The sequence below is a fragment of the Zalophus californianus genome, chromosome 10, assembly GCF_009762305.2.
Source record: "Zalophus californianus isolate mZalCal1 chromosome 10, mZalCal1.pri.v2, whole genome shotgun sequence".
Taxonomy (NCBI): Eukaryota; Metazoa; Chordata; class Mammalia; order Carnivora; family Otariidae; genus Zalophus; species Zalophus californianus.
Genome location: NC_045604.1, coordinates 33387612 through 33401975, shown reverse-complemented (window position 1 = coordinate 33401975; position 14364 = coordinate 33387612). Strand labels below are relative to the sequence as shown.

General features: G+C 51.6%; 1 protein-coding gene across 1 annotated transcript; it reads left to right on the top strand.

Moving 5' to 3' along the window:
• The first annotated feature begins 221 nt into the window (after positions 1–221).
• On the top strand, positions 222–13004 carry FCAMR (Fc fragment of IgA and IgM receptor). Its single transcript, XM_027614107.1, has 6 exons — positions 222–291; positions 3338–3398; positions 7653–7994; positions 9145–9901; positions 10556–10674; positions 11312–13004. Exons 1-6 carry the CDS (start codon positions 256–258, stop codon positions 11494–11496), a joined length of 1500 nt encoding a protein of 499 aa, XP_027469908.1. The 5' UTR covers positions 222–255; the 3' UTR covers positions 11497–13004.
• The last annotated feature ends 1360 nt before the right edge of the window (positions 13005–14364 follow it).

The following is a 14364-nucleotide window of genomic DNA, read 5'->3' as shown; positions in this document are numbered from 1 at the left end:
GAGGACCACAAGGAACCAGGACCAGCTCCTTCCTAGAACCAGTAGGCAGGGTGCAGTGACTTGCTGCAGCCGTGGAGAGGCGAGGTGCAGAGCTCCATCTTGTACTTGGAGCTTCTTGGAGCTCCAGCTGTTTCCAGCTCTCCAGGGCTGATTCTCAGTCTCAAGGTTAAAGAAAAGAAGCTAGAAGGTGTTCAGCAGCTCAAAAAGAGAGAGAGTAAAAAGAAAAGTCCGGGTGGATTTTATCTCTGGACTGAGATGGCCGGAGAAGCCTCAGCTAAGCCAGGAGGACAGGTGAGACTCGGCTTTCTCCCCAGCGGCTGGGGTCTTGTCTCTCCCCCAGGGGGAGGGGTGGTGGTGGTGACTTGCAGCAGCAACTCTCAAGTGTGCATTCAGGGGCCTTTCCTGGAGCAGGCTGGGCTCATGCCCAGGAGGCCAGGGAAGGACCATGGGGTTCAGCCCACAGCATCTCCCTCCTGCCTCCCCACTCTCCTGCGCACCCTGACTCTCCCTCCCACCAGAGTGCATGATTCCTTTGAGGCCCTGAGTCATGTGGAACCAACAAATGTCAGAAAGAGAAGGAGACATGGAGATCACACAAAGTTCTTCTGCTGTAGTGGAGACAAGGATGCATTTGCTCTAGGTTATTCTATAAGCCGTGAGCAAAGCGAAGGCTCCAGAGTCCTGGTTCTATGCACTTCCCTCTACATCACATGGGCTCTTTTGCTTTCTTGTCTGCTGCCCCAGGGGTAGGGAATAGGAGGGAAGTGTGTGGGGGGAGGCAGTAGGGATTTGGGGAGTCATACACCAGCCTGTGCTGGAGATGTAGATGCCCTTCCCAGCAGGACAGAGGGATGAGAGCCCCCCACCACGTGGCCCTCATCCCCTAAAATGCTGTGCATTATTACAGAGGACTGTAGCCCCAGGCTGCTGAGTTGGGGCTCTCTGTATCCTGGAGAAAGGTTTTCTGAAGGTCACTGGCAGGGTGGTTGGCTTGGAGACATTTCCTCAAATATAGTCCTTTCAGCCTCCAATCAAGGCTGATAACTCCCCAGAGACCTTTTATCTCACACTCCGAGCTTCCTCATTGCCCCTCAGGGGCGAGGTGGCTTTTGCTCCCAAGCCTAGAGATTGCTGCGCGGGTGGACTTGGGAGGAACTAGGTGGTGTGGTGCGGAGACTTTGACCTCAACCTGTGCCATGTCAGCACCTAGTGTGTTAGAAAAACAAGCCCCGAGGAACCTGGGCTTGGTGGACATTAATCAAACAACAGATTAGGCGCAGGCACACCTGGGAGAGCCTCCAGGTGAAGGCAGGCAGCCAGAAGCTCTGGACGGCGAGTAGGGCCTAGGCTGCCATGGCGGCGCCCAAGGCAGGGGCATCGCTAAGAGGGCACGAAGGGGGCGCGAGGAGCCTGAGGACCCTTGTAGCTTCCTCCGCTCTCAGGGCTCTACCTGGATAGAGCAGGCCAAGGCTTTAGGGGAGACGGCTGGGCAGAGCCAAGCTGAGGTGACAGTTTGCAGCTGCAGTGCCAACCTATGGGTCCTACCATTCTCCTGCCCCCTACTCTCTTCCTTTGCCCTTCCTTTCCTCTCCCGCTTCTCCTTGCCTCCCGCGTTCCCTTTCCTCCTCCTTTAGCCTATGTCCCAGCCTGGCCACTGGCCTTGTGTGGCTTAGTCTCATTGGGCAAGGGTGGGCGGTAAGGGTCTCCTGCGCTCGGGCCAGACCGCGATGGTCTGCACCTGTTCTCAACATTAGTGAGGCAGGGATTAGAGGGGAGAGGAGACTGTGATCGCTAACTTAACGTTCTTTCTTTCTTTCTTTCTTTCTTTCTTTCTTTCTTTCTTTCTTTCTTTCTTTCTTTCTCTCTTTCTTTCTTTCTTTCTTTCTTTCTTTCCTTTCTCTTTGTTTCTTTCTCTTTGTTTCTTTCTTTCTTTTCTTTCTTTTCTTTCTTTCTTTTCTTTCTTTCTTTCTTTCTTTCTTTTCCTTTCCTTTCCTTTCCTTTCCTTTCCTTTCCTTTCCTTTCCTTTCCTTTCCTTTCCTTTCCTTTCCTTTCCTTTCCTTTCCTTTCCTTTCCTTTTCTTTTCTTTTCTTTCTTTCTAAATGTATAGGTCCTAAGAACTGCAGGCAGTAGATAGATTTAAAGCACAGATTTTGAATCAACCCAAAAGCATCCATGAAAACCCTGGCGGGGGGGGCGCCTGGGTGGCTCAGTCGTTAAGCATCTGCCTTCGGCTCAGATCATGATCCCAGGGTCCTGGGATCGAGCCCCACATCGGGTTCCCTGCTCGGCGGGAAGCCTGCTTCTCCCTCTCCCACTCCCGCTGCTTGTGTTCCCTCTCTCGCTGTCTCTCTCTGTCAAATAAATAAAATCTTAAAAAAAAAAAAAAGAAAACCCTAGGGGGAATACAAATGAAGTATAATGTACAATCTCTGTCTTTATAATCAGCAAGCAATAAAAGACTACTGAGTGGGGATCAGTATGGTGTCTCTTCCGAGAGTGGTCCATTCTTGCTCCTGCGCCATGCTACATCCAGCCCAGAGCCTGGGGTAGAGTGATGGCACATAGAGTCCCACCTGGCCAGCAGGAGAGACCAGAGTAAGGGGAGAGCAGTGTGGACCGGAGGACAGGGAGGGCTTTCTAGAAGTTGTGGAGAAGAAAGAGAATAGGACCCTTGTGCCGACAATTTCACGTCCTGAGAGCTAATTTCTAAGTCCTTGTTACCACCCGGTGGCACCCCACCAGCAAAACAGAAAGCTTCTCTTGAAGGAACCAATTCTCTTTCTGCAAAAAAGAAGGGGTGAGAAGGGAAGGGGGAGGGAGCTACTCTGTACCCAGCACACTGCCAGCACTTCTAACACAATCTAGTTTCAGTTGTGCAACAACTCCCTGACGCATGTGCTCATTCTCCCGGGGAGGAAGCTGACCCCTGAAGGCCCCACAACTCCCGCCTACGTTTCAACTTCAAGGGTGTCATCTTTCCACGACACAAGGCTCCCCCACATTCAGAGCTCCGCGCTGGCAAGTGGGTGCGGGGGCTGGGATCCTACAGGGGGAGTTCCAACTCTTCTGAACACAGAAACCCCAAGGGTGGGGACCTTTTAGCCTTGGTAGTGGTGACTGGGCCAAACACACATGCTTAGGAGTGGGTGATGGAGTCATGCTTCTCTCAGGGAGGGCAGTTCCCGTCCTGCCCTTGGTGACATATACCCCATCCAGCCACAACACTGAGCACACTGAGGTCCTCCAGTGAGAAAGGGCCCGCCCAGGTCTCCCTGCTGCTCACCCTAGCTTCTCACCTGCCCCCCTCAGGCTTCTTCAACTACAGTGTTTTTTGCAGGTTGCCAACCAGAGGGCAGGTTGGAAAATGCCCGTCCTCCTCACGTTGTGCCTCTTGCAAGGTGAGTCCCAAACACAGCCCAGAATCGGAGCTTGCAAAACCAGCCCTGTGCCTTCCAGGCTGCGGAGATTCCTGGCAGGCGTTTCGGTGGTGGCGTTGACCGCTGCCCCGGCACTTTGGCCATACCCTTGGCTCTCTCTCCCGGCATCCCAGACCATGCAGTGCATCCAGGGAGGGGTCAGGTCTGGGCCTGGAGGGAGTGAGAGGCGCAAGAGCTCACAAGAGAGAGCCGATGCCTGCTTTGCTCATTTCTAGAATATTCACTGTTAGGATATTCCCAATGTTTCTGCTCTCTTCCCTTCAAGTTGATGACTGAAAGTTGGCGGCATTTGCAAGATGAGGGTTCCAGAGCATACACACAAGAGACAGAAGGGGTACTGCTCATTCCCACTCATTCCAAAAACACTCAGTGCCAGGCCCAGGACTAGGGACTTAAAGATGCAGACCTGCCCTCCTCAAAAGTGTTCAGAGTCTACGAGAAACTGGTGGGTAAATAAAATTTGCATCTCTGCATCTACTGATTTAGTCAGCACACATTTATGGAGGGCCAAGCACGTGCCAGTCACAAGGGACAGCTGGATGGAGGACAGAGTCTTTGCCCCAGTAGGTCCTGGCAGGCTGGTATGGTGAGGCTGGCCAGGTATGGATCAGGCTCAAATGATGCATGGCCCTGTCTCCGTGCTGTGGTGTCTAGATTTTATTTTGATGGAAATGGGGAACCATTGAGAAATGTGGTGAATATGTGCCCAGAGTGTCTGGTACCTAGAACTTAGTCCCGTGTAGATACTGAACAAATAATCATTAAATGAATGAATGAAAATGCTCTGGTAATACCAAAAAAAAAGGATGAATAATTGGGTTTGGCTTATAAACAAATCAGAATTTTAGTGAACCAAACGTTCATTTTGAGCAAGAGCTCTCTGTCATATAATCACACCATCTCTTGATTTGAATCTCCCACTAGCTGCCTTTGAAAAATTTTCAGTAGAAGCAGGTGTCCCCTGCCCCCAGATGAAAACTCAGGCAGGCCCATGATTTTTCTGCTAACATATTAATGTAGGTAAGAGTCCTGACTCAATTCCCTTAAGTCTCAAATGCTGAATTTGATACTTTTAAGGGTGCAGTTAAGTATTTTGGACAGCATTTCAGTCTTCCTTCAAAGAAATGCCCCCTCAGCCCCCCAAGGCCTGCGGTCAAGAAGGCAGCACAGGGGATGGGGTGGCCCCTCTCCGCTGTCCGTCTCCTCCTTCTCCTCCCCATGTTGGCAGCTGACACGTGGGACTCCAGCAGTGTCACAGGAGCCAAAGGGAGGCAAGGCAGAAGGCAGGGAACTCTTACTTGATGGGGTGGCAAGGAGTTTACAGCCGGCTCTTCCTCTCATGGCTGCATTTGTGAGCTTAGAGGGTCCCCTGATGGTTCATCTCCTCCCTTTGTCCCAGGTTCTGCTTTGACCCATCCACACAGAAGACCCCATCTCAGATGCCAGTGGAAGGGCTCTCTGCCCTCCGGGCCCCACCTCTGGGCCAAGGAAACACTCACTCCTTTCCCACCCCCATGCCGGATGGAGGAGACAGCCACTGCAGGTGCAACCATTCTCCCCCTGTCCTGCCTCAGACCTCTTGTGCTCTCTCAGACCGAGTTGGTCTCTAGTCCCTGGGCTCCCTCCATCCACAGGACCCCCCCTCACTCCTCCCCGGGGGAAGCCAGAGCCACAGACAACTGCAGGGAAGTGATGGTGGAATGAGTGCAGGGCCCCTGCCTCCACCAAAGGGCTGAGAATCTGCAGCAGGGAGCCCAGGCGGGCACCACATGGATCCTAAAATGCTAGCCCACAGGTGACCAATAAAACATTCCAAAGTATTTATAATACATACCAAATATATTCCCAATTATATAATATATATACACCTTAATTATATATAACTAAGAGCTACTGATCAGTAATTCACCAAACGAGTTCTCAAGGGCAAGTAAAACTTGGTATTAACAAAAGAAAAAATGTTCACTGCAAGAGCTCATTAAGGGTTCTTAATCAGCCTTCTCCTGCGAGGTCAGACTGCCCCCATCCTGCTGATGAATGGGGCAGAGAGCCTCTTGTATGTGCCATGTGTAGATTGCAAGAATTCATGAGAACTAGGGTATGAACACTTTATCAGGGCACCCCATCACTGTTGTCCCGAGACGGTCCTTGTTTGTAGTTGTGAATATTCTTGACTTTTAAAGATAAGTTGCCATTTAGCTTTACTAATAATGGCATAGTTGGTGGCATGTCATTTAATTAAACTTACGGTGAGTACTGCCACAGTCATAGCACCGTGGCCTCGAGTCTTCCTATAATTAGACCTCAAGACATATGTAGCAGGCAGGCCGGCTTCATGAGCATGGGCCCTGGGCAGTCATAGGGCCCCAGACTCAGAAGGTGCTTGGTTTAATGCTCTGCTATCACCATAGTGAACAGGGGTTAATAAACTCCGAACAAGGGGTTCTGCATTTTCATTTTGCACTGGGCTTTGCAATTCTGTAGCCAGTTCTGGCAACAGGATATTAAACTGAACCTTCTTGGGGCTCCTGGGTGACTCGGTACATTGAGTGTCTGCCTTCGGCTCAGGTCATGATCTTGGGGTCCTGGGATCGAGTCCTGCATCAGGCTCCTTGCTCAGCGAGAGCCTGCTTCTCCCTCTCCCTCTGCAGCTCCCCCTGCTTGTGCTCTCTCTCTCTCTTTCTCAAATAAATAAATATCTTTAAAAACAAGCAAAAAAACCTGAGCCTTCTTGGCTTCAGAGGGCCCTAAAGACATAGAACAAATTGATAGATGCCAGGCACCCACATCCTAAAGCAGGATGTTGAAGCGCCTGCGCCGGACTGTGGCGAGGACCACAGAGGGGGTTGTGCCAGCCACAGCCCCCCATGTAGCCATCTGAAGAATCAGCAGAGGGTAGCCGAGCTCACCGGAAGAGCTGTTTTGGAGAGAGATGCCGGGGTGTTGGGCTCGCCTTCACCTGCGCCCTCACGTTCAGTCAAGTAAGAGAAGGAACTTGTAGAAAGCCACTCACCAAGCTGTCCCATGTCCCAGCTTCTCCTGATGGCAGGGCCAAAGTGTGCTTCCCGTGACCAAATGTGGGACCTACAGAAAGGAGCTGGCCTGGGGGCTCCACCACAAAGGCCACCCAGAAAGGATGGGGACCACCCAAAGAAGGGCAGGTGGCCCGAAGTCATAGGTGTGGTGGTGTTGGAGGAGGGGCAAGAGGCCAGCAGGAGAGGCGGTTCTTACAAGGAAGGAGCTGCGGCCAGAGGGCCGGTCTGGGAGGCAAAAGTTCTAGGAAGATCTCTGGCCATCCCTTGTTGCCCCTCATCTTCCCCTCTGTCCCTCCAGATACAATCCCCGAGGGGCCTAAACAGCAGTTTGGAATAGAGGGAAGAGAACAAAGAGACAAGAGTTGCAACCAGTCACCGGACGGGACTGGATAGATATATTGCTCTTGACCAGATTGGACTTTTTCCTCCCCATGTAAGACTATGAAAGTTACTGTACCTGAAGTTATGCCTGAGATTTATCAAGGAGCAGAGCCAGTATGAAGAGACAGTGTAAGAACAAGCTTTGTTTCTGTTCGCACCAGGTCAAGTTCATGTCACTCAGTGAACAGGCCATAGACGTGTTCGAGCATGATTTATGCCTATGGCCAAAGCAGGCATATTTACAGTATTGTTCATCTGTGCTTGGATGGTGGTACGTGTTTCTATTTCTACAGAAAAGCACGGTGTGAACCGGTGTGAACATTTTTCAACCACCGGTCTGGGGATGGACCCACTGAGTGGGCCAGGATTCTTGTGTTCAGGGCCCCCTTCCCTCTCAAGGGAAAGCACACTAATCTGTCCTCACCTCCTTACCATCTCTCTTGGGTTTTCCATCAAACAAACCATAGTCCTCCCATCAGATGTTGACCCAGGCTCTGGACGGACTTGTATGAGAACGTCCGGCACATGATAGGCGCTAGCTAAATAGTTGGTAAGAGTACTCTTGCATTTCTGTCTCTCAGATGGGGCCTTAGACACAGCTCCATTCCACGGCTGGGGTACTCCTGATCCAGGGCACTGAGCTCCGACGTGCCCATATTGATTCTTCTTCGCTTCACTTTCATGAAGGCATTTTCTGACCTGTTCCCTAAATCTGGCAGAGTTTGGAGCTTGTAACTCCCCACACAGTGACTCTACCCAACACTCCCTTTCCTTTGACTCTCCCCCCTCACCCCTCCAGCAGCTGCAAATGCACTGAAGGGCCCGAGGCTGGTGTCTGGGGAACCTGGGGGAGCTGTCACCATCCGGTGCCATTACACCCCCTTGTCCATCAACAAGCATGTGAGGAAGTACTGGTGCCGCCTAAGCCCCGTGACGTGGATCTGCCACACCATCGTGTCCACCACCAACTACACTCACCTCGGCTACCGCGGCCGTGTGGCTCTAGCAGACTTCCCGCAGAGAGGCTTGTTTGTGGTGAGGCTGTCCCAGCTCTCCCCGAATGACGTGGGGCGCTATCGCTGTGGCATTGGAAACACAAACAGCATGTTCTTCTTCAGCATGAAGCTGACCGTCTCTGCAGGTATGGGCTGATGGCTGCTGGGTCAAGTCTGGTGACGTGAATGCTGGGAAGGAGAAGGGGCAGGCGCTGACCGACAGGTCCAAGAGGGCTTCAAGCCTGAGGGGGGTGGGGAGTGATGAGGAAAACCTGGGGGTAAAGCAAGGACTTTAGGAAGTAGCCTTTCATTTCAGAAAGAAATTACCTTCAGAAGGAAGGTAGATATTTGGAAAAACTGCCTAAATGGATGCATGCAAGCTGTCCCACCCACATTTCCCCAAATTTTGTGGCCTGAATATTTGGTTTTCTTTTGTTTTTTTTTTTAATTTTTTAAAAGATTTTATTTATTTATTTGAGAGAGAGAATGAGATAGAGAGAGAGCATGAGACGGGGGAGGGTCCGAGGGAGAAGCAGACTCCCTGCCGAGCAGGGAGCCTGATGCGGGACTCGATCCCGGGACTCCAGGATCATGACCTGAGCCGAAGGCAGTCGCTTAACCAACTGAGCCACTCAGGCTCCCCTGTGGCCTGAATATTTGAGAGGACTCCAAGAAGGGAGTGAATTGAAAAATGTGGCTTCTTCGGCTCACGATGTCTCTTTGTTCAGATAAGCAGAGCAGGTAAGATACTCAGGACAGAAGAGGCTTTTCCTGAGACCGAGCCCCTCAGCAGACATCTGAGAAGCTGCCAGGTCCATGCTCTGCATGGTAGGTTCCAGAGACGCGACCTGGAGGTGGGCACCCAGAGTCCATGGAAGGGGGCCCAGGCAGTGGCTGGCCAGGAGAAGTGGCATGTCAGAGGACAGGCAGAGCCTGGCATTGCACTTGTCCAGTTAGATGTTGCCCTGACCATCTGCGGAGATTGCCTGCTCCGTCTGAGGAGCAGTATGTGGTGGGCTGTGGGAAAGGGGCCAGCATGGGAGTGCAGGACAGCTCTCAGAGTGTACGTGGGCATTAAACAAGGAGAAAGGACCACAGAATGTCAATATTTGCGACAGGCTAGAGAATACACCTGGTTTTCCCTCATTTTTATTTTATCCATCATACTGACTGAAGACTGTGTTGCTTAGTGAGGTCGCATTCCTTGGAGCAAGCACCTTAAGCCTGGCATCCTTTGCTAAATGCTGCAGGCAGCTGGGGTAGCCTTTCCACATGGTCTCCCTCTGCCGTTCACAGATCCTTCCAGAACCATCCCCATGGCCACTCCAGCTGCCGGTGAGCTCGTCATGGGATCCTTCGGAGCAGTGTCACCAGCGGCCAGCAGACGGACCTTAGGAACGGCTCAGACTGTAGAAAGCCAGGGGACAGGATGGGATAGAGTTGCTCTGACTCCAGGGACCAACAGAACAACAGCGTCAGCTGAGGGAAGGCAGACTCCAGGAACAACTGAGGCAGTGGCTCTAGGGACGGCCAGCCAGGTAGAGGGTTCTGTCTGGGCAACAGTCCCCACTCCAGAGAGTCCGGCTTCAACAACTGGAGGCGTGTCTAGTACGACAAAAGGTGTTTGGGTGTGGGACACCAGAAGCTCAGTAGCGAATAGGGCGAGGCCCCGCCAGGAAGGGAGGGAGACAACGACAGAGGCCGATGGGCCACCTGAAGAAACAGAGGGAGTCGGAACAGCTCCGGATGTCACTGGGAAGGTCATAGGGACCAGTAGGCCATCAACTCTGGTCTCAGAAAAATGGGTGCAGGAAATCCTGCAAGAAGCAACAACCGTTTCTAAGCCATATGACCTGGGCTCCATTGAAGGAACTACCCCAGCTGCAGGTGTGTGGATCCTGGGGCCCACCAGCATAGAGATGGCGTCTGAGGAGGGAGCCACCGAAGAGGACCTAGACATGCCTGTTGGAGACAGTGATCCCCAAGCCACACAGAGCCAGGCCCCAGCTGCTGGGTCCGTGAGCCTCTTGGGCAAGGTGTCCTCCATGATGAGGTAAACTCCCAGACCTTCACCTTGGCCCGGGCTCCATATCTGCCCCACTCCCGGCATGCTCCTCCGTGGGCTGACCACTGTACCCCACTCCATCTGCTCACTTCTCTCTTTATAACCCCACGACAGCGAAGGGCAAGGACCATAAAAATCGCAGACCCTCCCTTGTTCAAGAGTCCTTGCTAAGGAGCCCTGAGTATTTTCATGTGGTTTTCAAGTAAAAATCTAAACATTAGGAAAAGAGAATATTTAGGTGGAAACTTTGGGACTTTTTTTTAAAAGATGAGGAACAAAAGCTTTAGAGAGGGAGAGGTACTTGCTGAAGCCACAGGGAAAGATTGTGGCAGAGCCAAATGGCCAGGGTAGATTCCCTGACTCGCTCCGTCCTGTTTCCCACTGTGCCACGCAGTGGGGCCCACACACACGGGCAGTGCAGGAGGGACTGGGATTCAGGGCATGGGAACCTGCAGACAGGGCTCCTGGTCCCAGCTCCGCTACTCACCCGCCGGGGGAATGAAGGCAGCCAACTTCCCTCACCTCAGCTTCTCACCTGTAAAGTGAGGGGCGAGGGCCAAATGCCCTTCAGCCTCCTGTCCAGCTCCAACCTTCCCTCCCCTGTGCTCTTCCTCCTCCCCCCACCGGCTCCTTCCTCTCCAGCGTTTCTCCAGGAGAGAAAAACATCTCTCGGATCCTGATTCTCGCCTCCACGGTGCTGTGCCCCCTTACACTTGTGGTTCTTGGCCTGTTGCAAAAGAAGCTCTGGAGAAACAAGATGAGTGAGTTCAGTTGAAGTAGTCCCAAGGCTGGGGAGGGAGTTTTCGTTCCAATCAGACACCCTCAGGACTGGGTGGCGTCAGAGTTGGTGCCAGGACCTGGGATATAGAAATGCTAAGTTCTCGTCGGAGCCATTTAACCACTCCTGGCCTTGGTTTATCAATGAAATGGGAGAATCATCTCTATACTTAGGCCTTGGTGACATCCCAGAACTGAAGGAGAAGCTCCTCAGAGGATGGTAAGACAGATGCTAACTGTAGGCATGTGAACCACAGGAGCAATCCCAGACGTGGATGGCAGGAGTGCTGGGACCAGATGTGGGGGCAAACTACACTTGCACCCTCTGCATGCCCTGGCTGAAAGTCTCTTCCAGCCCAGGTTTAAATACTCCTAAAATGAGTGCTCCGTGGTGGTTAGCTCTGATGAAGAGAGGGTGAGATTTGTGGGAGCAAGTGGAAGAGGCTAAGATGATCACCCCAGAACCCCAAAGGCCTGGCCCAATCCTTTTCAATCAAAGGGGTCAATTGCAATTCTTCTGTGTCAGGAAGTTCCCAATGTCTTGTGGGGGTTGGGGTTGGGGTCCTCAGGGAATCAAATTCAGTTCCCAGTCCCTTCACAGCATCCTCTGTGTCTGTGCAGCTCAGGAGGCAAAAAGAACAGCAGCAGTCACCTTGATTCAGATGACATATTTCCTGGAACTGAGCCTCCAGCCAGACCAGCTGCCCCCCCACATGGAAAGGAATATGCTCCGGGATGACTGTCGTCCCCAGGCCAGTCTGACTGTCCCGGAGATGCACCCTGGACCCCGAGAAATGGAAGCATAAGCTGCTCAGTCACCATGGAAAGAGAACCAGGACCAAACACCACAACTTCAGTCTTTTCTCATCCTCCCTCCACCTGTACGAAGGGGAGCTAATGGAGCTGGGGCTCCATCTGGGAAAGCAGAGGTTGGCCATCCTTGGACCCAGGAAGGTCAAACATTTCCCACAGCCAAAGGTGATGCATGACTCAAAGAAGGCTTCAAGAAAGGATTGATTGAACCCTGATGGAGGTCACCTAGGAAAGTGTGGAATTTCCCTTCCTGGGGGTTTGAAAAGCTAAGAGGCTTCCAATTACTATAACTTCTTAGCCATCATTCCTAGCCCTTGCTAGCTGCCCCCCTTTCTGAAGTCTGTTAGCACTCAGCCTGCTGCACACATTTCATCGTATTCACGTATACGAGGCTTGCCTTCTCAAGTACATTCTAAGCTCCTTTAGGGCAGTTATCATGTTGGATCCACCTCACTAAGTCCCCAGAGACCTTCCAACTCAGTGGGGCCCCAGTAAATATTTGTGACCGAAAGGCTGACTGGAGGGCATGGGTTCAGTGGCCTCTGAGATGCTCTGAGTCCCCTTCACTTGGGAGTTCCCCTGGTTGACTCCACCGGCAGGTGCTTTCTCCATAGAAACCAAAAAGAACAACCCCCATCCCTCAAATCATCCCTCCCCATTTGAGCCCACACTCATCATGCCATAGACTTTTTGACCCAGGCAAGATTTTCTGGGATTTTCCTAAACTCATGGATGAGGAGGGTATTTTTCAGTAGATTCTCACCTTCTTCATAAAGCTCCTCTTGTTCAACTGCTTATAAGTCCTTGATATCAAGGACTGTTGATGAAGCTGGGAAATGGTCATTTTAAGGGGAGGGCGGTGTTAACAGACAAGGTGGCCAGAAGGAATTTTATGTGGACTCTGCTTTATGAACACTTCATTCCATGCCTATCGGGGAACTTTCACACCACCCTTGGTCCCACTGTCTTTTCAGGGGTCACATCTGCTCTTTTATTTTGCCAAATCTGTTAACCAGCTGTCTGAACTTCATGTTTGGGCAAAGCAGCCTTTGAGCAATGGGAGAGAAAGAAAGGAAACACTCCGATATCAAGTTGAGAATTGTCAGGTTGACAATTCCAGAAGGGTCAGCCCTGCCTCCTTATGCAGTCAGCAACACTAGAAACCCTCCATTAATACCTCCTCACAGCTGGTGCTGAGCACAGACACTGTCTCCAGAAAATCATGGTGAGTTAGTGGTCAAAGTTGGTGAGAGAGACCCCATTGTTTTGGATAAGTAGGGAAGTTGAATGGATCTAGCCAAATGGAATCATAGACTTTCAGAGCTAATAGATCTTTAGAGTCTAGGGTGAAGTAACTGAGGCCCTGTGGGGAGAAGTTATTTGGTTAAACCCAGTTAGTAATAGAGTAAGGATCACAAAAGGGAACTCCCAACCTTGATCTAGTGCTTTCTCCACTTCGCCATTGCTAAATAATCAATATATCAAAGCAAAACTAATAAAAAAAATCAATAACACCGCAGTCATCTTGCTCCAGACCATTTTTGTGAACACTCTCTCAAGTGTGAGTGACCAGCCTGAAAAGCTTTTAAGAGTGATAGAGGAGGTAGGACAGCCATATTTCCCCATTCTACCAATGAGGAAGCAGGCCCCGGGGGTGGGGGTGGGGGTCGGCCCAAGTGTAATACAGCCAAGGTCACTTGGCCCATTAGACGAGAGCTCAGGCAGTAGAGGAGAATTCCACCTGACTAGTGTTTACGGGGCATCCACAGAACGTGAGCTTTTTTACGAGGTGTTCTGAGGGGGAAAAAAAAGTTGCGGTAGATCAAACAAGTTGGGAAATGTCGGTTAAACAATAAACGGGTTCTTATGCGTACAATATTTTGGAGCCTTTGATACAATAAGGGGCATTGTGAATAGCCTTAGGGTGTGGGGATATGTTTCCCCTGCGTTTTGGACTCTAGTGTCTTGGTGAAGCAATCTGGCTGGCCTGGGTTCCTCAGATCGCTCTTTGTTGGGGAAAGCTGGAGGCACAAAAGCAAGGGCTTGTGAACCCTTTCATGGCAAAGGCCTGCTAGTAAATACTTTAGACTTTGTAGGACACATAGCCTCTGTCGCAACTACACAGCGCTGCCGTTGTAGCACCAGATTGACCAAGGACAATACGTAAACGAATGATGCTGGCTGTGAGCCAACACAATTTTATTTTACAGAAACAGGTGTCAAGCTGGATCTGGCTCTAGAGCCATGATTTGCCAATCCCTGAGCTAAGCCATAAAAGCACACAAGACTCTGATGTCAAGGACCAGACCCCACTCTTCCTCATGAGTTTCCCTGCCTCCCCCTGCCTCCCCCTGACTACCCCTCTCAGGGACCTCTCCTTCCTCCGAACTCCTGTAACACTTTCTGCTTGGGGTTCAGCAAGGAGGATGCCCAGCCTGACGACTCCATCTTGGGGAAAGAGGGGCCCAGCCTGGTAAGGGTGTTGGCCAAGTGGCTGGAGGCAGGAGTGACTTCTGGAAGTAGAACCGGCTGCCATGTCAGGGTGCATGAGGGGAAGCTGAGGTCTGCCAAGGGGAGGGGCCAGTACAAGTTCAAAGGGTCAGAGCAGAGTCAAGATTAGAGTCTCGGGGCCTACACTTTGGAGCTGGGCAGAGATAAGATCTGAGGGAAACTCTCACCGGGAAGGAAATGGGGCAGCCCCAAATCTTTACAGCTCTCCTTTATGGGCTAACCGATGCCTGGAGTGGGGCAGAAGTCAGACACCGCAGGCCAACTCCACCACTTGGGATGCGTCAGTGATTCGTTTTTCATCTTCTATCCCCAGCTAGCATGGTAGTCACATCACTGGGACGAGGGGCAGG

What these genes read in the sequence shown, in the direction of transcription:
- FCAMR (XM_027614107.1), top strand. Translation starts at nt 256, where the DNA reads ATGGCCGGAGAAGCCTCAGCTAAGCCAGGAGGACAG. An exon ending in CAGCTAAGCCAGGAGGACAG is followed by an intron (nt 292 to 3,337) that starts GTGAGACTCGGC and finishes TGTTTTTTGCAG; the next exon opens with GTTGCCAACCAGAGGGCAGG. An exon ending in GAAGCTGACCGTCTCTGCAG is followed by an intron (nt 7,995 to 9,144) that starts GTATGGGCTGAT and finishes TGCCGTTCACAG; the next exon opens with ATCCTTCCAGAACCATCCCC.